This window comes from Trematomus bernacchii, unplaced genomic scaffold (genome assembly GCF_902827165.1).
Source record: "Trematomus bernacchii unplaced genomic scaffold, fTreBer1.1, whole genome shotgun sequence".
Taxonomy (NCBI): domain Eukaryota; kingdom Metazoa; phylum Chordata; class Actinopteri; order Perciformes; family Nototheniidae; genus Trematomus; species Trematomus bernacchii.
Window position 1 is genome coordinate 423,022 of NW_022987625.1, and position 22,282 is coordinate 445,303.

Sequence of the window (22,282 nt, forward strand, 5' to 3'; positions counted from 1 at the left end):
CCGAACTTACCTATTTAAAAAAAGATTATCAAAATAGTTGGCAATTAATTTAACAAGAGAATTGTATAATCTTTGCAGATAGCGCATTATGTATGTCATTCTTTACTTTCTTTATGAACTTTAGAGGTGTCTCTGAGCACTGGAGAAAGAGTTATGAATATACATGATACAAATATCACATATTATTATTATGATTGTTGTTGAATGAGCCTGATTTGTTTGTAACTCTAAAACTAAGTTTGCCTTTGATAGCAGCAGTGTGCGGTACCGTGTTCACCTCTCTGGTGTAGAGCAGGTCTCCCATCACATTCCCTGCCAGAGCAGAATTGTGTCTGGAGAACATCTCTCCCTGCAGCTCCACCAGCAGCCATTCAGCAGGACTGCTGCCATCCACACTGGATCTGCAAGAGCACCAACACAGCCTCACATCAACTGAAGGACTTCGTTATACACATGAGATATCCTCCACCACATGTCAGAGTCCTGCATTATCAACCCTACATAAGTAAAAGTATGTAAGTATTATCATCCAAATTCACTTAAAGTATGAATAGTAAAAGTAGTGATTGCGCAGTAAAACTTTCTCTGATTTACTTTGTGATTAATATTTCTGCAGCATTCATGTGTATGTTGTTGAGTTTTCCTGATGTAGGAGTTTTTAAGGTTCGGTTCAACTCATTTATATACTGGTAAATCTACAGCAATACATGATATTAATATGTATGTAGCTCTGTTGCTGTCCTGTGAGAAGCACTACCTAAAGTCAACTTGTGAAGATGCATTTTCCACCGGATCCAAGAGGATACTAAATGTTTTTCAGCGAGAAAGAGAAGACTTTTGTCAATACAAACGACAAACACCTTCACCTATCAGGGTTAAACACAGGTACACGGTTTTCACTGGACAAGAAGCTTTTACAAAACTTTAATCTAAAAATCACTCATAAATGTTGCTCAATAGGAAGTGCAACGCTTCCCTCTGAGATGTAGTGAAATAGAAGTATAAATGTGCTAAAGTAAAGTAACTAAGCTGAGTACTTAGTAAATATACTTAGTTACATCACTCTGGTTCACTCCCTACATTCTCCATAAACGTGTTTATGTGTGCTATATCTCATTCACAGCACCGTTACTCTTCTATTACAAATGATCAGTGGTGTAAAGTACATTTACTATAGTACGTGTACTTGAACTGAGTATTTCAATGTGTTGCTACTGTTTACTTCTACTCCACTACAAATCAGAGGTTAGTAGTGTACTTTTACTCTATTTATTTATTTAATAAATGTTAGTTACTTTATAGATGTGGATAAATGATGTGAAATATAATCAAGTGTTAAATCAGACTTTAGTTCCACCTGGAGTAAATTCACAAGCTACCCTGCCTGTTTGAATACAGAGTCATTCAAACTAGCTGCACCTTTACCAGCTTTGAGGACACTTTAATGATCAATCATTATAAAACATATCATATATATTATTCTGAAATGAACCAATCTGCACCATGACTACTTTTACTTTAGATACTTTAAGTCAATTTTGATGATAACACTTGTGTACTTTTACTTGAGTAACCTTTTGAGTGCAGGACTTTTACTTGTAACAGAGTATTCCTACACTCTGGTACTACACTATCTGAGTACTTCCTCCACCCAGGGACTCCTCCAGGCGGTATACACAAACCTTTAGGCTGAACACATGCAGTGTATCTTACCTTATGACTATCTGAACCATCGTGCTGTTAGAGAGCGGACACCGTGCTGCAACACGAACAGGATGAAACAGACCGACACGTTACCGAGGCATTAAAAGTGCCCAACACAGCAGTAACTATACGAGAACAATAACCAACAATAGCATTCAGAACGCTGTGTTTATACAGAAACGTTTACAGTATGTGCTTCATAGTCTACTAGTATTTCCCGCCACCGGTTTCCTGCTGTCAGTGTGATGACGTCGTTCCGGTTTGTGCAGTGTGTTTGTCAAATTCATTTCCGGTTCATAGGTTCACAACGTGGCTGCGGATGTTTTCCAGCGTGGAGTTCACAGCTAAGAAAGTGTAGACACTGTGAGGATAAACAGCAGGTAATTGTTCTATTATATTATGTTATTATGAGTTATGACTGTTAAACTGAGCTTTATTTATATATACTGACAGTGTGTCACCCTGGGAGGTGTGTGTGTGTGGTAACGGACAGCTCTACGGTTCTGTTTTGCTGTCGCGTGCCTAGCTGTAACAGTCTTCCTCTTGCGTTTTTCCTCAAAGTAAAATGGCTGAGTTCAAGGTGCACCGTGTTCGCTTCTTCGACTACATGCCCACTGCTATCCGAGCCATGGCGTTTAATCCCCGCACGGAGCGGCTGGCTGTGGCCCGGGCTGATGGAGCTCTGGAGATCTTCAACTTCGCGGACAACTACTTCCAAGAGAAGGTAACCTGCACTAAAATACAGCTTTCCCTCCAGCCCCAAGTTTTGTCCAGAGAAATAAATAAAATACAAAAAAACACAACTCTGCTCACAAACTATAAAGATAGAGAGATAGGTACTTTATTTGATCCCAAATTGGGAAATTATTTAGTTACAGTAGCAGGAGTGTGTTCAGGTATTACAATCTTCAAATAAAATAAGTAAAACACAAATAAAAGGTAAAAATAAACAAGAATAAGGCAATAACAACCATATAGTAAAAACAATAGACAATTTAAAAGGACTTTCCTACAGGACCCACTCTGTCTGGAAAGGCTTACTTCTGCCCCTAACAACTGAACAGCACTAACATTCAAACTGTCTTGAATGAATGAAATTAGGCAGCCGGTGGTGTTTTAAAGAAAGCTTCAGTTCCACTTTTCTTTCCATGCGCTTTCAACATGTTTTGATGTTGATCCACAGGTCATCCCAGGGCAGGACGGCCGGGCTGCGGAGGCCCTGTGTTGGCTGGGCCAGCGCCTGTTCAGTGCCGGGCTGAATGGAGAGATCACAGAGTATGACCTGGAGAACCTGAGACCCAGGTACACAGTGGAGGCCTATGGAGGACCAATCTGGAGCATCAGCAGCAACAGCCAGGGAACACTGCTCGCGGTCAGTCAGCAACTTGTGGATCACTCTATTCTACTCCTGATGCTAATATTCTTCCGCCCAGCGTGGTGACCTTTCTCGAAGTCGATAATAAATTGACTGAATGTTTTCTAATCAGGTTGGTTGTGAAGACGGGACAGTGAAAATATTTGAAATACTGGAAGAGAGGATTCAGTTTCAAAGAAACCTCGACAGGCAAAAGGGTAAGATTCAAACTGACCCAGAGGTATTTCTGCTCTTCAACTGGCAGTTGTATAAATATATAGATACGCTTACATTGGACAGTGTCCAGCAATGTTATCACACATTTACCCTGTATCATAGCTAACCTAATAACAAAAGGCCTGTGATTACATTTACATTTTTTGAAATAATTAGTGTTATTCGCAAAAATGTAATGTGCAATATTGAACTATTTCTCAATCCAGGTGTTTTACTCAGAAACACCATTAGTCAAATTATTAATGAAATCCATGCAAAAAATGTAGCTTACAGTTGACATGTATTGGGACATCCCTAGCTTGAATAATAACACAATGATTGAGCTGCTTGATTTGACAAGTTATGATCAAATGACAAATGAGACATTAATTCTAAGAACATTTTTTAACTTAAAACCATTGTTTTTATTTTTAACCCTTTCTTTGACTTGGTGACATTTTGTTTCCTGTGATCTTCTAGGTCGTATTATCTCTCTCTGCTGGCATCCCTCTGGTACACTGATAGCTGCTGGCATGATGGACATGATAAAAATCTTTGATGCTGAGTCGGGTCAGTAGATACATTCCATCCGGGAGTTATTAGCATAATTTAAGATTCATGTTTGTTAACTGTTTGTTTTCTACTGCCACGTCAGGCCGTGCCACACACAGACTGCTGGTGGAGAGAGGAGTCGGAGCATCAAAGAGTAGAGAGGTGGTGGTTTGGAGCATCGCCTTCCTGTCTGATCACACTATCATCAGCGGTGACTCGGCAGGAAAGGTCCAGGTCTGGGATGGACTCACAGGGACTCTGGTCAGAACCCACCTAGTCACCAAGTGGGACGTTCTGGCCCTGTCTTCTTCCCAGGTAAGTGTGCAACCAATAATTAGAACATTCATAAACCCCTGATCTGAGGCAGTGTTATTGCACAGCCCATAGATCCAGTAACGTACAACTGTCCACATAATTCACAGGACGAGAGCAGCGTGGTAGCCGGGACATCAGAGGGCACGGTGGTCCAGTTTCAGTTCCTCTCCTCTAATGTTGGCCAGCAGGCTAAGGAATGGGTCCGAACAAGGACCTTTAAAAACCACTCCCATGATGTGAGGGGGCTCGCTCACACCGACACAGCTGTGGTTTCTGGAGGTCAGTGCTTTTTTGTTTTTGTTTACGTTAACCAACTTGGCAGTGTTATCCAAGGCAAAGTGTATGATATTAAAAGTTATGTCCAATATTATTTGAATGCAAAGGCATCATCACATCCTTTCAATTATTTCAGTTTAACCCCATGAGTGCTTCATCCAGAGGAGTTGAACCTCTCCTAACCTCTGCATAATGCCATCAAATCATGAACAAACCAACACAGAGACTTATCATGTTGGTGTAAGTTCAGATTTTTCAGTATTACTTTATTGTGATCTGCTGATATGAAAGAATATGGTAATGTTTTGTCAGGTATGGACACCCAACTGGTAGTGCGCCCCCTTTTGGACAAGGTGGAGAAGAACACCCAGGAGTCAGCACTGCGCAAAATTGCTTTCCCACATGTAAGCACGGTTCATCACCTTGTTATGTTGCAGCTATATGCTTTAACTGTTGCTAATTGATTATGCATTCAATACATGGTAATTACAAGGTTACAAATTAAAACACTTTTTTTGCAAATTGATTTAATATAAACTGAAGTATCACAGTGGCATTATTATTCAGACTGTTCTCTCTGACATTTGGAATGTAGCACAGGTGCCTCCCATCATAATATTTAAGATGTTTCTACCCTTTCATTCGGAAAGGCTTTCACCAGGACTCAGAGCTGATATAGCTACATTTGAAAACATTTAGCTAGATCAGCTGATGAGGGAAAAATGAATGAAAAAGATTTTAGCATAAATCTGCAATATAACAAACTGTGAAAAAGAAAGTGAGTATTTTTGGAATGCACTGTATAGGGGGCATCTTAAAGGCCAATGTTTCCATGACGACCTGCTAACCTCTGTGTGTTCCCTGTAGAGAAGCCTGGTTTGTTGTGCAAAGAAAGCAGGACTGCTGCTCTTCCAGTTCCACGATCATTTGGAGCTGTGGAGACTAGGGGAGAGTAATGGACATGGTGAAGGCAACACACATTCGCACACAACCAGTTACACATTATAATGTAAGCAGTAAAAGTAGTTGGGGACTGACTGCACAGCTGCAATACTGTAATGATTTTTTATGGTAACAGGAAGTCCTGGTGACAGTCTGCCTGTGAAGAGGAAACCAGAGAAGCTGATCCAGCTGAAGAGGAAGGTGTGTACTAACGTTGTGTATCTAAACCGATCAGCCATAACATTATGACCACTGACAAGTGAAGGGAAGAACATTGATTATCTCGTTACAATGGCACCTGTCAGTGGGTGGAATATGTTGCACGTGGAGAGCGAAGGCTGGCCCGTGTGGTCCGATCCAACCGAAGAGCTACTGTAGCTCAAATTGCTTAAACAGTTAATGCTGGTTCTGTTAGAAAGCTGTCAGAACACCAGGCGCCTACAATAGGCACGAGAGCATCAGAACTGGACCGCGGATCAATGGAAGAAGGTGGCCTGGTCTGATGAATCACGTTTTATTTTACATCATGTGTATGGTCGGGTGCGTTGCTCTCCTGGGAAAGACATGGCACCAGGGTGCACTATGGGAAGAAGGCAAGCTGGCAGAAACAGTGTGATGCTCTGGGCAATATTCTGCTGGGAAACATTGGGTCCTGCCATTCATGTGGATGCTAATTTGACTCGTACCACCTACCTAAACATATGTCCAAACAATTCACGAGCGTGCTCTGCACCCCCCCATAAACAAGTTTGATCCATGGATCGCAACTTATGGCGCATTTCCACTGCAGCGCTTAGCAAGGTTTAAGGGTGCCGTGCCAAACCCGGCCCGTTTTTTTTCACGGCTCCGCCTACACTGCGTTACCATAGTTACTGCCCCAGCTACTAAACTGTAATGGAAACGCAGCAAAGTGAGCCTGGCCTAACTATACCCTGGCCCTGCAGTGGAAATGCGCCATTACAGGACTTAAAGGACCTGGGACCAGATACCACAGCACACCTTCAGAGGGTTAGTGGAGGCCATGCCTCGACGGATCAGAGCTGTTTTGGGACCTACACAATATTAGGCAGGTGGTCATAATGTTATGGCTGATTGGTGTATATGTGTGTGTTTTTTAAATGTACACCTGACCTGAAATCTGGTGGAAGCCTGCTGCCTTACCCATCTGTAAGACAGGTCCAACAGTGATTTCAGTTATTCACTTCAGTTCTCTTTGTTTACTCTTGTTTGTCCGTTCCTCAGTCAGTACACCTAGAGGGATTTTCATAAGATGTGTAAAAGCTCACTGACCTCACAAAAAATTCTAATAGGATAAAATAATAAACTGATGACATTTGGAGAGATATGGATGTTAACTGAACATGACCAGTTTCATTGCATATAACCTTGAGGTGGTCATTTTAATTTAGTGGGGAATGCTGATACAGCATTCCAACTATATGTTATTCTACAGACAAATTATTATTATTCCGCCGGAATTTTGCACCTCTTCTCCTCCTGCATTCAACATCGCAGAAACTCCGTTCAAACATCAAAACGTTCAGCTCGGTCGGGAATCGATGGCTATTACTTTTATCATTCATAACTTTCATAATTCCAGAGATACATCCCATAATTCATCACATTTTTAAACCATTGAAGTCAATGGAGAAAATCTTCAGACTTGAACAATCTTCATGCGACTTCAACTGCTAACTGTTCCTTCATACTTTCACTCAGAAACCTCATTCCAACTTTAAAATGTTACACATCTTTCTGACATTATTCGTGTAACACAACTTTTAAATCTGATTCTTACTTTTAGAGATATTAAACATTGTTCAGACCTGGGTACAGAGGCCTTCTTCAGATTTTAACATTAACTAGAGTGCGTGATGTCACAGCTAGAGTGTAGGAAATCTTGATATTTGCCTTCATATTTTTATTTTAAACTGCCATAATTCCCAAACCCTACATTCCTGAGACATAATTTTTCATGACAAACGTAGAAAAACATCTCTTAGCCTGAAAAATGACAAATAATTAAGCAAAAACAATTGAACAAATGCCTCTTGAGGGCATGAAGTGACAAAAACGTTCAACAATGTCTCCATTAAAACCCATTGTAATTTCAGGCTGATATTTCCTCACAGCAGCAGCCGCACACCTTTTAGTTAAACTGCCAAAAAGGCCACATTATTAACCCGAAAGTACACAAAAGTTACACTTCAGATACTCAACTTCCTTGACATGCTTCACGTTTTGAAATTTCACAGATATCTGTTATGGTTCTTCCACAAAACGTTCACATGTAAGAGGTTTATCTCTTATTCAGAACAATGCAAACCTTTGATCTCTACAGAGCTCGTTAGCTCAACTATAAACACCTGTGTAATGGAACACGATGATGTCATCACTCCAACTGACAGCAATCAGTTCTAATGCGGCTTTCACACCAGCGCTTTTCCCTTTCTAGCTCCTAGCTAGAGCTTTTCTGGTTCAGCTCCGGTTTCCCTTTTCAGCTCCCGCTCTGTTCACACCGCCCAGCTGCCGCTGCTGCGTCATGACGTCACCGTTTACATCGCTGATTTTCTCCCCAACGGAGCTCACAACAACAACAACAACAACGGGGGGGGACTGCGTCGGGTCGATGATCGTGTTGCTTTTAATCATACGAAGCCAGATTAAATTAAATAACGACTTCTCCAACCTTATACTTTTCTCCAGAGTGCCGTGGTTCATTGTTTATTAATGTGTTTCAGCGGCATTTACCGACCGCTGCAGTGCTGGCTGCTCTTCCACGGGAGTTTATTCTCCCGTTAGCTCCGGGTTAGCTCACACGGCTCTAAAGTATTCACTGTCTGACTGTCACACAAGCAGCTGATACATATCCCCAGTTCCCCTTAAGTGAATGTGTGTCAGTCTGAATTGACGCTGTTTGGCATCACAACGCTGTTATGAAAGTTTCTCTGGTATAACATGGGTGATGTTAGAATAGCAACCGAAGCTAAACTGACTACTTGCTAAGCCGTTTTCTACAGGCACATTTTACCGGCGTATTTTTCATTATGATTCTACTTGTGATAGTCGGACATGACAACCTGTGCAGCCCATGTATTGATTCCATCCGAAAGCTGCTATAATAACAAACAAAACGTCTGCCTGCTCTCCACAATGATCAATAACAGCGAACGGATGGTCAAAGTAAGGTACAAATAAACAGAATCACACGAAGCCTGGTTAGTGTTGCCTGACTTTATAAAGTGTGTTTTTTTTTGATAAGTGTGTGGTTGCCTTCTAGTCACTTTGCTCAGCGCTACTGCTTGTAGGCAGGCATGACGAGACTCTTCAGTCGACCCATGTTCAGGGGAGGTGGGTTTAGTTTCCTGCACGCTTCGACGTAAGAGAGACATAAGCGACGCCGCCTCTATCTCCAAAGCTCTTGCCTCTAGACCGACAATTTTTTGGAGCTGGAAGTGAACCGCATTCCGAAGCTATGACGCGGCGCCGCTGCGGTGTGAACAGGAAAAAACGGCGCTTTTCCAGCTCCAGCTCCGATCCCTCGCCATAAAACACGATGTCCCTTTAACTCCTATGAAAATGTTAAAGTGCTCAAAATTCACATGTGTGCTAACAGTCCAGCCGTGAAGACATCTGCGAGACAGTTTTGAGATTTCTTCAAATGCCGTTGCCATGGCAACACAATGCTCGCCATGAAACACGGTTTTCTCATAACTTCAGTGTGAAAATGTTTCAACACGGCCCAAAACTTCACAGGTTTGGTAATGATGCAGCCATCAACGCATCTAAGCGTATTATGGGGTGTCATCAAATGCCGTTGCCATGGCGACAGATCATTCACCATCAAGTTAGTTCAAAAGTTTGCAGTTCAAATATTCTGCTGCTTTTCCAAGCCTTTTTACTTTCTTTTCTTCACTCATCACACATTCAAGCCCCCAGTGTTCATGTATCATTTCAATCTAAATTCTTCACTTTCTTCTTACACATTACATTTCAGCATAGCAGTTTAGCGTCAGCTTTTCAGCATAAAGCATTCCCACTAGCAAGTGTTTCTTAGTTGGCCAAGTTTGTGTTAACATACAAGGAATGTGACTTTTTCATACATGATCTTTGAGATGACAGGACATTGACCGTGCTGTCTCCGCAGGGCGAGGATCATATCAGCTGCAGCGCTCTGTCTCCATGTGGAGGCTGGCTGGCGTACTCCACTGTCACCAGCTTCCGTCTCTACAGATTACAGAACAACACCATCAGTGTCACCAAGGTGAGCTCATCCACTTTTTCCATATGCTACTCTCTGTTTGACTTATTGCTCACACATTAACATAGTAGATATACCATCACCCTGAACAAGAGAAACTGTTGGGGGCTTGAGCTACATGTAAAGCTCAGTTAAATATTGGTTCTGAGTTTAAGAACATGGCCTCTACATATAACAGTAGAGACTGTCCATATACTGTAGGTAAAGAAGAACCATGATGAAGCTCCCTCCCTCTTCCTCCCTCTAGGTGTCTAGACTCCCTAAGGACCTTCGCTCGGCGCAGCAGCTCTGCTTCTCCTCTGACTCCACCAAACTCTTTGCTTCCTCCAGCCGTTCTTCAGTCCTAGTCGTTGACCTTAACCAGTCAGAGTGCAAATACCTCCACACCCTCAGACCCAAGTCAGGTGAGTCTCAGTCCTGCTGTTATGTTGTAGCATTGTTAGCAACACATAGCGTGATGATGTTTGTGAAAATGTAAACATTGTGAATCACTAGTCGACTAATTAAGTCTTAATCGTGCAATTTTTCATTAGTCGGAGAAAAAAAATTCTATATATAAAAAGAAAAAGCTCCATCCTTGCGCTGCATGTGCTATGATGCGTCAGCCGGAAACCCCCTCAGACTTCATTCAGAGCGGAGCCTGGTCATTAAGTTAATGTGGTCGGGCAGGAAATCCAAAGTGTGGATCTTTCTGAGCGAGTAAAGGACATACAAACTACGACGGCAAAAAGTCTCCTCCATATCCACACCATCACAGCGCAGCTTCCTGAATGCCGGCTTCATAACAAAACACGGAGCTTAATTATCCCCACAACGTGTATTACTTTCTCAGACTCTGAGGAAAACAGCAGCAGTGTGAGTAGCAGGCTATCTTTGTATCAACATATATAGACCTATAATATATAATAATTCTGACCTCAGAAAACGATAAAGCTTTAATTTCATGATGAGGGCGTAATGCGGAGGGTTTTTAACCGATGCTCATATTTTCAGTTTTTCCGTTTCCTCTGTAGTATTTATTGGGTTGTTATATTCCAATATGAATAATAGAAACTATAACTAAATGTTTCGTGTGTGTCCTCGCTGCTTGTTCGCACACACAATAAGAATCCTTACCGGAGCTTCGGCTGTTTGTACCGCTGTGTCCGCTCTCTACATTTAATTTATATTTCAAAGGTTCATTATTAGTTTTATTTTATATTTTATGTGAAGCACAAAGTACCATGCTGTTATAATAATGCTCTTTATCAGCCTTTGAAACTGAAACCATTTTGGGGAAAAAAGAATTAAAAAGAAATATATATATTTATAATCATAATGTATCATAAACGTGCGACGATTAGGCGACTAATCGCCTTAATTGACGACTATTGGTCGACTAGAAAAATCTTTATTCAAGGGCAGCCCTAGTGAAAACCATGGTTACTTGAAAATAAATTACCAGAATGTGTGCAAACTAACTTTGAAAATGTACTACTTAAATAAAAGACAATTGCTGCATTCACCTCCATGTAGGGAATTCATCCACTTTTTCCATTTATGTTCTTATGCAATGGTTCCCTGTATGAAGTTGTCCTTGCTAGGACTGTCACGATAATACATTTTGTTGGACGATAAATGTTCCCGGAAATGATTGCGATAAACGATAATATTGTCGGCACCGTTGTAAGACCATTTTAGACCACTGACATAATGATAATAATATTTCAAGTACATCCTTTCAAACAGAACTTTTTATTGAACATTCAACATTGCAAATGAAATGTGAAATAATATTCAAATATATAAATTATATATAATAAATAAAACAAATTAATTAAATCACACACAACCAAAACAATAAATTAAATATACTCAGGCTGGAAAATAGAGCTCTCTCTCTCTATATATAAAAATAAAAAATATAAATAAAAAATATGAGCACACATTGTCTCACAAGCAAAAAAGACCTCCTTAAAATAGCAGTCAAGTGTACAGTCCACTGTCCATACAAAGACCCAGATGCCTCAACAGGCCATATCCAAATCTGTTTTTCAAAGATTTCGAGCAAGTAGCACCAACATGTTTGCATCGTCGGGCAAATGCATCTTTGATTGTAAACTGTCGGGAAGGTGGGGGCTCTCCATCTCCAGCTGCCGTGTTTGCTCCCAGCTGGGAAAACGGAATAGGGTGGTTGTGTTTCAGGTGCAGTTTAAGGTTGGTCGTATTGCTAGCTTTTGTTGCTACCTTTTTAAAACAAATGCAACATACCGGCTCATTCAAGTCCGTAGGTTCGCCTCGTTCATTTGGCTTAAATCCAAAATATTCCCACACCGGAGATGTGGAATTAGGTTTTGCAACCTATTCCATTCAACTTCAAATTCCCCTCGAGTAAGTCACACGTTGTCTCCTGCTTGTCTATATTATTCATTTGGCTGCTACACTGCTGCACGCGGAGTGTCCTGACCTGGCTGTGTGTGAGCCCCGCCCCTCACAGCGCCCCGGGCCAGCAGCCACAGCGCACCAGGCTAAAATGCTGGTCACTTCCTTATGTAAACAAACACGCATGTAAACGGCAATTTATCGAGGTCAGAAAAATTATCGAGTTCATTTTATTTATCGTGTCAATTAATTGCTTATCGCGACAGGCCTAGTCCTTGCTGCAGGAGTTACTCACTCTTCACTAACGTCAGTGGTCATGGCCCAGTTGGGGAATGCATTTTTTTTGAAGCACGTCAAAGCTAAATGGCTGTTATGATGCTCTCTAGATAAGTGTGTGTGTGTGTGTTGTCAGGCTCCTCTCAGCCTGTCCACCTGCTGTGTGTCAGTGAGGACGGCAAATGGCTGGCTACTGCAAACACCGACTGTCAGATCCATGTGTTCAACCTGGACAAGCTCAAGGTGAGTTTGAACTCCATCGTGCTGTTAACTGATAGGTCAAATTTGAATTGTAGCCAAAGCAACAATAGTAACCCCCCCCCCCCCCCCCCTCTTTGTGTTTGCAGCTTCATTGTACAGTTCCGGTGTACAGCTCATGTCCCACTGCCATAGCCATCCACCCAACAAACAGCAACCTCGTGGTGGTGCATGCAGACCAGCAGGTAATGTGTGATTCTGTCATCGGCTAACGAAGTATCTGCTCTGCTAAGTACAACACAGAGATGTACGTGCTACAGCCCAGGGGTAGATATTAAGGGTAACATTTTATTATCACTGGCCCTACCATTGTAACCACTGGCCCAAGAGGATTCGTCCAAAAAATCGACTAATAATGAAGAAAATTAACACATTTGTTGCAATGGTAATTTATGCGGTTGTCGTTGTTGGGTGAAAAGCAAACAGCTGTTTGCTGCAGAGCGCAGCGCGAGCAGGCTCCCGTGAGCGCGCTCGTTCACTACAGACTTTCTCGCCACCTAACTATTCGCCAAAATGTTTTTAATACCACGGTAACCGGCCAAGCGCCGGGCAAAAAACAATCTTCAAATAAAAGAATGTCACCGGAGGAGTTAAAGGAGAGTGACAGGGAGTATGTATGAGAAGAAGAGGGAGAGAAAGTTTCAGCCACACTGGCTTGATCGATGGAGTTGGCTTCAATATGATGCCAATATAAACAAGGTCTTTTGTCGGCTCTGTACATCAATGCCGACCTATGCTGACAAGTAAGTGAAGAGTAGAACACGTATAAAGGTATATTCGCTGTAGGGAAATGTCCCAGCAGTTTAGGATAATGAAGGTTCTAATCTAGGCTATTACATAGCCATTACATGTCTAACTCCTAATGACAGGAAGGCAGAAAGCGCATTATACAAATAATAATACTCATAGCAGACATTTTTTAACAATGACCACAATGTAATTATTTTAATAAACCAAATATAAACAATGGAGGAAAATGAGGAAGAACTGATGATTCAAATGTTGTAGTACAAGCAGGAATGTAGTTTGTGCCTCACAAAATGCTATGTTGTAGCATTAATAAACGAAACAATTTAACAAAATTGCTTGTCAAAATACCAATACCACAGGACCATTTTTTTTTTTTAAGCAATATTTTTAGTGGCCCGAGCGGGCAAGTGGAAAGTACGTTATGCTGGCCCGGGGTGTCTGAATAGTGCTTCCGGGCCAGCGGGCCATTTATAATGTCGAGCCCTGCAGCCCCTGTAATGGTTTGTGTTTTGTGTATGATACAGATCTTTGAGTACTCACTGGTACAGAAGGAGTACACAGAATGGAGTCGGAAGCTGCAGAAACAGGGACTGCACCCCCTGTGGATGGAGAGAGACACCCCCATCACACACATCGCCTTCAATCCTAAAAATCCAGCTCACATCATCCTGCACGACACGTTCATGTTCTGCATCATTGACCAGAATCTGGTATGTGGGCGCTCAGTGAAAGGCTGTCTGTCATGTTGATGTTGCTTTATCTATGCCCGGAGTGTTTCAGTTTTCCTCCTGAGGCAAGGGGGGTTGAATGGTTGTCATGCTCTATTTGTTTCTTTGTTTCTTTGTGCAGCCCCTCCCTGAAGCGAAGACTCCGCTCTACAATCAGATGACACTGAGGAGTCTTCCTGAGTCAGAGAGGATCATGCACAGCCACGCCTTTAAGATATGCAAGAACTTCCAGGTATGAATGCACTGAGCCCAGGAGCGCTACTTTAAAGGGGACCTATCATGCAAAATGCACTTTTGTACGTCTTTTATACATGAATATGTGTCCCCGGTGTGTCAGGGAACTCAACAAGTGTCAGAAAACACAACCCTCTCTCTTTTCCTCCATACCCAAATCTCTAAAAACGGGGCTGCAACGGATCTGATACAGACTGATACAGATTTGAAAATTCTCTGACGTCAGGAACGAGGAGCTCCGCCTATATGGCCAACTCTTCACCTATCAGGGGAATGTGGGGTTGGGCCACGGCCGGCCATTGCCGCTCGAAAGCGCTGGAGACGCTGTAGTACATATGCCAGGCCTGTAAGTGGCGCTGTAGTCTGCCACAAAAGCAGCGAAGAAGACTTCCCGCGCATGGTTGCCATGGTTGCCCTTCTGTTTATTCTCCGCTGTGGCTCTTTTTCTCCCTCCCCGAGGCAAGCGTTTGCTTCCGCTGCTTTAATTCAATGCAATCCCTCCCCGTCGAGGCAAGCACTGTAATTATCTCCGGTTAGTCCACCAGCAGATGACAAACACCCACCTCTCCGCCTCTTCCAAGGAACGAGGGGACCGTGCGGCAGAGTTTTTTCAACATGTCCGTTAAAGTTGAAATCTTCCGGACAAAATTATAAAAGTGCCGGTCAAAGGTCTTCTTTGTTATTTATTGAGCTTTAAAACAAATGAATAACGACTCTATATAATAATATAAGAATAAAACACGGAGGACGGAGATCTCTTTCCCTCCCCCTCTTCTGACAGCCCAGCAGCTGATCTTTGAGCACGCTCCCCTCTCCTGCGTGGTCAGCTGCAGCTCATTTGCATTAAAGCTACGTCACAGAAAAAAACTTTGCAGACATGTTTTATATAGGTATGGCCCTACAATATATTATTCAAATATAGAATGATAGGTCCACTTTAACTGTTTTAATTGAACTAGGGTTTCCCATAAGATCATAAAAAAAAACCTGAATGGTTTTACGTAATTTCCTGTTGAAAATCCAGTCTTTTTGATTAACAGATCCAAAGACTTAATTGTCCTATGCTCAATAAGCACAGTTTTGCCAATGACAATCTGAACGATAGTACCAGGCTGATACAACACTGAAACATAAAACAATAAAAAAGGTGCAAGAGGAAACAAAAGAAGAAATTAAATCCTGTCATGAAAAAGTTGTGAAAAAAAGCTAGTCAGATGTCTGAACACTGCAGTGTTGATTGTTGAGTGATTGTAATCCTCACAGACAGGATATAATGCTCTGGAAGGTTTTCATTGCGTCAGCTGTTTTCTCTTTAATCACAGTGAGGTAAACAGTAGATGTACAGCTGCAATCAAAATTATTACACCCCCATTGCACATTAGGTTTATTGGCAAAACATACCATTTCTCAGTTGTTTACAATAAACAAATGACACAAGAACTTTTTAAGTAGTTAAATGAAACTAATATTACAAGGGTTTTTATCCAAATTCAACACAAACTGCATAAAAACGTTTTGACACCTGCAGCAAGGGCCGGACTGGGACAATAAGTCAGGCCGGGAATTATACACCCAGCCAGGCCACTACCAGTTTTGTGCCATTTTGCTGGATTTATTTGTCCATATTTACATCGTTGCTGCCTATAGTGGTAGCCCTATACTTTACATCTACTACCCCAGAACAAACATATGGACAGGGGTTACTATTTAAAAAGATTGTGCAAAATATTTGGGAACCTATCCATGTGAACATGTTTTAAGTGGGGGTCGACCCCAAATCCTCTAGGGGGGTCCGGAATTAAGATTTTTTTATTTAATTTTGCAGTTAAATGCATCGATCTGGTGCACTTTGAGGGGAGAATAAAGAGACTAGATCTATGGAAACACCCATAAAACTATATACATTTAAATAATCATAAAATCATAAGAACATGGCCATAACCAATAACATAACATATCCAATATGAAAAAAGATTGAAACTTGTTTATTTCTTTATTTTTGGTTCATTTATAGTTGTGAGTGTGTCTGGGCTCCTGAATCAGCCTCTCCTGTGTCCCCCCTCCCCCCCTGCTCCTCTTTGAGGCAGCAGCAAAGACTAGCTTTTAGCTCTTAACAAGTTTTAAGAGTTTATATTACCTTTTTTCACCTTCATTTTGTTCTTTTTATTCATGCATATTTTACTAATCACGCCCCCCTCAAATGGAAATATGTGTTTACATAAATGGTGACCAAACCGTTTGTGACCCACTGAGATAACTTAGACTAAGGCCACGTTTACACGGAGATGAAACAGGTTGTATCTGCTACAGTTCTCTATCGTATGGACGGTTAGTTCACACGAGGCCGTAACGGAACCGCGGAAACGGAGCCCTCAAACGGTAACGGGTCCCAAGGTGGGTAGATCTGCGGACGAAACGCTCTGGGGGGCCAAACGGCTCCGTGTGTACGTCCTATACGATCATTTCCTGATAACGATGACGCCATAGCCCCGCCTCTCCCCACCTCTGCTGCTCACCCCCACGTCACCCACGTCATTGTTGATGTGTTTCGCCAACAACAACAATGGCGGATCACAGGGTTGCTTTCGTGCTCCAGACGCTACTGACCATGCTACAGATGTTAGTGCAAAATCTACAGCTCCTCTACCACAATCATCAGCAACAAGTGGACATGGAGAACTACATGAACTACATGTTGCTAAATCCACCGCGGAGAATAAACAGAAGGGTAACCATGGCAACCATGCTCGGGGGGGGTCTTGTTCGCTGCTTATGGTGTATTTTGTGGCGGAAGTACAGCGCCACTTACAGGCCCGGCATTGTACTACAGCGTCTCCAGCGGGTCGAGCGGTCTCGTGTGGACGGACACGGTTCTTGAGCCGATTCCGTGTGGACGGAAGACTTTTTTGATATCGACTAAAGGCACGGACACACCAGGCCGATTATCGGCGTCGGTGGGCGTCAGGCCGACGATGAGCATCGACACGCCCTACTCGGATTGGTGTGTCCTGCACCGTCGGGTCTTTTCAGCCGGGCCGACGCCTTTTCGACCGAAAACCCGCAGATTCAGAATCGGCGGGCAGTCGGCCAAAGGCAGTCGGCAAAATAAATCACTCTGATTGGCTGTTCAGCTAGCGAATCAGTGCATGAGAAGCGAAACGGAAGTGAGGGACCAAACAAACGATTAAGAAGGCAAATCTGAGGTTTCATTTAACTCCAGCTCTCGACACAGGTTCGGGAAAGCCCCATGAGCTTCTCGCTGTAGAGGGAACATGGAACGCACACGCTATTTGTTGTTTGTTTATATCACGCAGTCTGTTCTTCTTCTCTCGGTTATCACGCAGTCTGTCTTCCGGTTGTTGCCTCTTTTGAATGACGAATACACACTACTGCCGCCTGCTGGTAAGGAGAGTTATTGCCACTCACGCATGCGCAGTTCGTACGTGCTACTTGGCCGTCGGCTGAAGTCTTTGCGGTGTGTTCCAGTGCGACACATGGCCGAGACGCGACGCAACAGTCGGGGGTCCGTCTGTGTCAGTTCTTTGTAGTCAGATTGGTGTGTCCGGGCCTTAAGGTTAGTTTTTGTTTTCGTCTCCGTGTAAACATGGCCTAAGTTAACTATCTAAACACTGAGAGAGCCCTTTACCTCACTGAGCTATATCAGCCTCTCAGTCTGACAGGAAAGAGCTCTCCCTCCAACTTGTTGTTGAAACTGCTCCTTATATCCGTTAGAGCAGCTAGCTAGCACCAGATGCGAACAACAACAATACAAGTAACCGGTGCGCTCTCTCTCTCTCTCACTCGCTCTCTCTCACTCGCTCGCGCCACACGCACCCTCCCGAGGTTGAATGACACACGAGACCAATCGAGGGCTTGGATGTATGATCTGTATGACAGTGGGCATGTGGGCAGGCCACATCATGTAGACAGCCAGTCACCCTGTGTGAGGCAGACCCACATATGTGCAGCGTTGCGTTCACAATACATACAAAATAAAAATAAATCCTCAGGCCAGCAGGCCACTTAACAGTCCAGGCCATCAGGAAACCTCCCGGTCCTCCTGATGGCCAGTCCGGGCCTGGCAGGCACTGAGGTTTCAGTTTGCACAGTAAGGCTCATTCTAAACAGTGAAGGGCTCCATGCCCCGACTAGAAGTCGTACAACACTCCTGACCCAAGAGCACAAGAGGGCGGCATTGGCCTATGGATCAGGGGTATGTCTGCAGGAAGAAGAATGAAGCACATGCTGAAAAGAACACCCTGCCTCCAGTGAAGCATTGCGGTGGCTCTGGCACTGGAATCCAGCAGCGTGTGGAGGGCAAGATTCAGTCAAGTATCAGGACATTTTAGGAAAAATCGTCAAGCCGTCTGTGAGGAAGCTGAAGCGTGGGCATCATTGGACATTCCAACAGGATACAAGCATACCTCAAAGTCCTGACTTGAACTCTATAGAAAATCTCTGGTGGGATTTAAATGGGACCTATCATGCAAAATGCACTTTTTGATGTCTTTTATACATAAAATATAACCCTCTCTCTTTTCCTCTGTGCGCAAATCTCTAAAAACGGGGGTTCAACGGAGCTGATCCGATATGACTTAATTTACGTCATATCAGAAACGTCGCTATCAGAATCAATGACCGACGTGTTTTGGAAGTAATATGGTCTGTGTTTACATTTGCAAGCATCGCTAACACTCAGAGCTAACCTGTACTGGAGAGAGTGAAGGCTTCTCAATTCTCTAATTTCCCCTTCTCGACTCCTATCCTCGTGTCTTAGTCCCGCCCACAGGAGATGCGAGGGGAGGAGTCGAGGAGCAGAACCGAGGAGAGAGGAGGGGAAGCAGCAGGCGGTTAGAGAAATGAGAACTCCTCTCCTCTGAGCGGTCATTTTAAAGAGACGTCCATTAATGATGACAGGAGGCACAGCAGCCCTCTGTCTGATGGACAGATGTGTTCATGACCACTTATATATTTACTTTGAATTCATTCACAGTGCGGTATAATGAGACAATAACAGGCTACAGATGCGGACATATACACACACATATATTTATATAAATATATACAATTTCAGAATCAAACAAGTACGAGAGCACTCTCATAACGTAACACAATATTAGTGAACTGGAGGCCACTGCCCATGAGCAATGTGCTAGGATTCCTCAGGAGCGCGGTCAGAAGCTTTGGTCTGGCATCACGTTTGCAGCAGGTCAGAACAGATCAGCTCTACTACAGGGTGTCCGCGGGGTCTTAAAAAGTATTAAAAGTTGCTAAATCAATTTAGCAAAAATTAAGGCTATTAAAAAGTATTAAACGTCATTTTCCAAGGTATTACATTTTGTAGCTTGTTTTCAATAAGTATATAAATTGTCCAAAGAGGTTGTATTCTACAGTCTGCCTGAATGTAATCATTGCGTAGGTGTGTAGTGTGATTCTGTGTAGTTTGGATTTGCCGTCATCTGAACAGGACATCGCACGCTCACTGCTTGATAGCGCGCGAAGGTCCGTTTACGCCGGTTGTTAAACAACATCGTTATGGGGAAATGCAAGTCTGCGTCCAAATGGTTGGAAGATAAGGAGGAAGGACAATCAATACTGTATATAGTCAATGTGAGGTAAAGTGTGTCGCCAAGAGCCGCGTTCACACCGGAGTACTTTTCGCGTTTAGTTCCGTTAGTACCCCTTATGTCGCGTTCATACCAAAAAGAGTACTGAGTGCCATGAACTTTTACCCCCATTTTTAGTGCCTGCTGAGAGATGGTACTTTCCTGGGGGAAAAAAGTGCCCCAGTTCTGATTGGCTGGGCGAATTGCAAACCACGCCCCGTACAACTCTGAAATGTTTTGTAGAGCCGCCATTTTATTATCCTTGCATTAGCATTATTAGCATTAGCATTCGCCCAGCGCACAAACACAGAGAGACTAACTTATGGCAACACAAAAGAAAACATGGGAGCGGTGGAGATGAGGAGGTGTCGGCGTTCTGGCGATTTACTCGGAAGGCTTCAGTAGAAGCTGCTGGGAGTCCCAGCAGCTTCTACTGAAGCCAGTCCCCAACTCCGGGGACTTCCGGCCGGGGACTCCGGGTGGCAGTATACGCCGTGAAGTGGTTTGCGGCCTGCCAGTGAAGACGAAGTGACGTCAGCGGCTCATTTGCGTAATCTTCCCTCAGGAAACTTATTCCGGTGTGAACGCGATCTGTACTAATGGCGCGTTTCCACTACAGCGCGGAGCACGGTTTAAGAGGGCTGTGACGTCAGCGGCCCGTTTTTGGTTGCGTTTCCACTTGGCCTAGTACCGGCCGGCGGGTCCTAATTCACAGTTTTTCTGGCCTCATAAAATCGTGGGTCTAGGGCCAGAGGCAACGAGGCTGAGTCGGGCTGAGTATGCTAAACTAGAGAGAGCATCGCTGGCAAGGGGGCTACAACTACAACAAGATGGACATATTTGACCGTGATTTAATTGTAATACACGTTTCAAAATGATGCCGAAGTAACAACATACTGATACCGGTTAGTAAAAACCATGAATTAATGCTTTGTCAAGTCTGCAGACAGACGGCAGGCGAACAACCTTTTAAAATGCGTGTTTTCTAAATGGAGATTGGCTAAGCTAATGCAGTATATGCTCCGACCGTCCACACTCACAACAACGGCCTATACAGACATAAATAAAGCAGCGACTGTATTCACCATGACACAGGCAGTCTGTGGTTTGTACTTGTTTAACTTTTGTCGAGTTTCTGAACAGATATGAGGAGCTGTGAGCTCTGAGTGCTAACAGCTAACGGCTGTGTTGTTTTTCTGGGGTTCTCATTGAAGATCACGTCACGGCTCCGCCTACACTGCGTTACTATAGATACTACCCCAGTTCCTAAACTGTAATGGAAATGCGCCATAAAGTGAGCCAGTCCTAACGAGGCCCAGCCATACCGAGCGGGGCCGAGCGAGGCCGTGTAGTGGAAACGCGCCATAAGTGCCCTGGGGTAATAAGTGCTGGGGCACTAAGTGCGGCAAAGTACTTGGTGTGAACGCGGCTAATGTAACCGGTTCAAACTCCAAGTGGCGATGAGGTCTTAAAATGTATGGAAAGGGTCTTATAAAAGGTCTTAAAAGTTAAATCTGCTTCAGGATTCCTGCATATACCCTGTACTAAGACTGAAGATGCTTGTCATGAAGGGGTTGAATAATATTGAGACTGCAGTAGTCATTAAAAGTAGCATTATCTGTTGAATTTGGATAAAAACCCTTGTAATATTAGTTTCATTAAAATACTAAAACAGTTCTTGTGTAATTGTTTTATTGCAAACAGCTGAGAAATGGTATATTGTGCAAATAAGCTTAATGTGCAATAGGGGTTGAATAACTTTAATTGCAACTGTTCAATCGGATCAGAGCTGAAGGTTCTCTGCTAGATTATTAAAGGGCATCATATACAGAGACCCTGTTAGCCACACAGATACACATTTAATTTTGCAAACAAGCATTATAGTTCATTTTGCCATCAATCGTACTGATTTATTTCCCCCTGATATTCCCACAGCACCTGCTGTGTGTGCGTTTGCTGGAGGACCACTCTCTGGTGGTGGTGGAGCGCCCCCTGCTGGACATCCTGTCGCAGCTGCCTGCACCTGTCCGCCAGAAGAAGTTTGCTACATAAAAGTGGCAGTGTCTTTCCAGATGTTGATCTGAAATCATTTTCAACAAGTGTTTGTGTTCCCACTTTGTATAAAATGCTTTGATAAAGTAATAAATAGAACAATTTACTGTTATTGCTGTTATTTGACTGAGAAGTCAATTCATTTGTTATTAGATTACCATTTTAAAGCACAGTTATCTCCTTTTGACATCCTCAAAGTGTTTCTCCAACTACAGTAGTGTTTTCAAATACTCCAAATGTATGATTTTCACACAGCATGGAGCAGTGTACAGCCGCTGCCCATTGTACTGCCCCGAGGTTGCTGCTGGAGCTTGGTGGAGGTGTTAGCCGTACAGCAGCTTTCTGAAGCTGGACTCCCCCCTGATCATCTGATCTGAGCCCCATTATATAGACTTTA

At 43.2% G+C, this 22,282-nt stretch overlaps 1 protein-coding gene across 1 annotated transcript; it reads left to right on the top strand.

Moving 5' to 3' along the window:
- The first annotated feature begins 1,801 nt into the window (after positions 1–1,801).
- Positions 1,802–21,997, top strand: utp4 (UTP4 small subunit processome component). The gene is made up of 17 exons (XM_034132864.1): positions 1,802–2,084; positions 2,266–2,428; positions 2,888–3,076; positions 3,192–3,276; positions 3,755–3,844; positions 3,930–4,141; positions 4,249–4,420; positions 4,730–4,821; positions 5,285–5,381; positions 5,496–5,560; positions 9,507–9,623; positions 9,868–10,024; positions 12,394–12,500; positions 12,605–12,700; positions 13,790–13,975; positions 14,115–14,225; positions 21,769–21,997. The coding sequence occupies exons 2-17, from the start codon at positions 2,270–2,272 to the stop codon at positions 21,883–21,885; spliced, it is 2,052 nt and encodes a 683-aa protein (XP_033988755.1). The 5' UTR covers positions 1,802–2,084; positions 2,266–2,269; the 3' UTR covers positions 21,886–21,997.
- Positions 21,998–22,282: the final 285 nt, after the last annotated feature.

Bases quoted from the DNA above. Each gene is read 5' to 3' on its own strand.
- utp4 (XM_034132864.1), top strand. From the start codon at position 2,270: ATGGCTGAGTTCAAGGTGCACCGTGTTCGCTTCTTCGACTACATGCCC. The intron at 3,845-3,929 runs GTCAGTAGATAC...CTGCCACGTCAG, and splicing joins AATCTTTGATGCTGAGTCGG to GCCGTGCCACACACAGACTG. The intron at 12,701-13,789 runs GTAATGTGTGAT...TGTATGATACAG, and splicing joins TGGTGCATGCAGACCAGCAG to ATCTTTGAGTACTCACTGGT.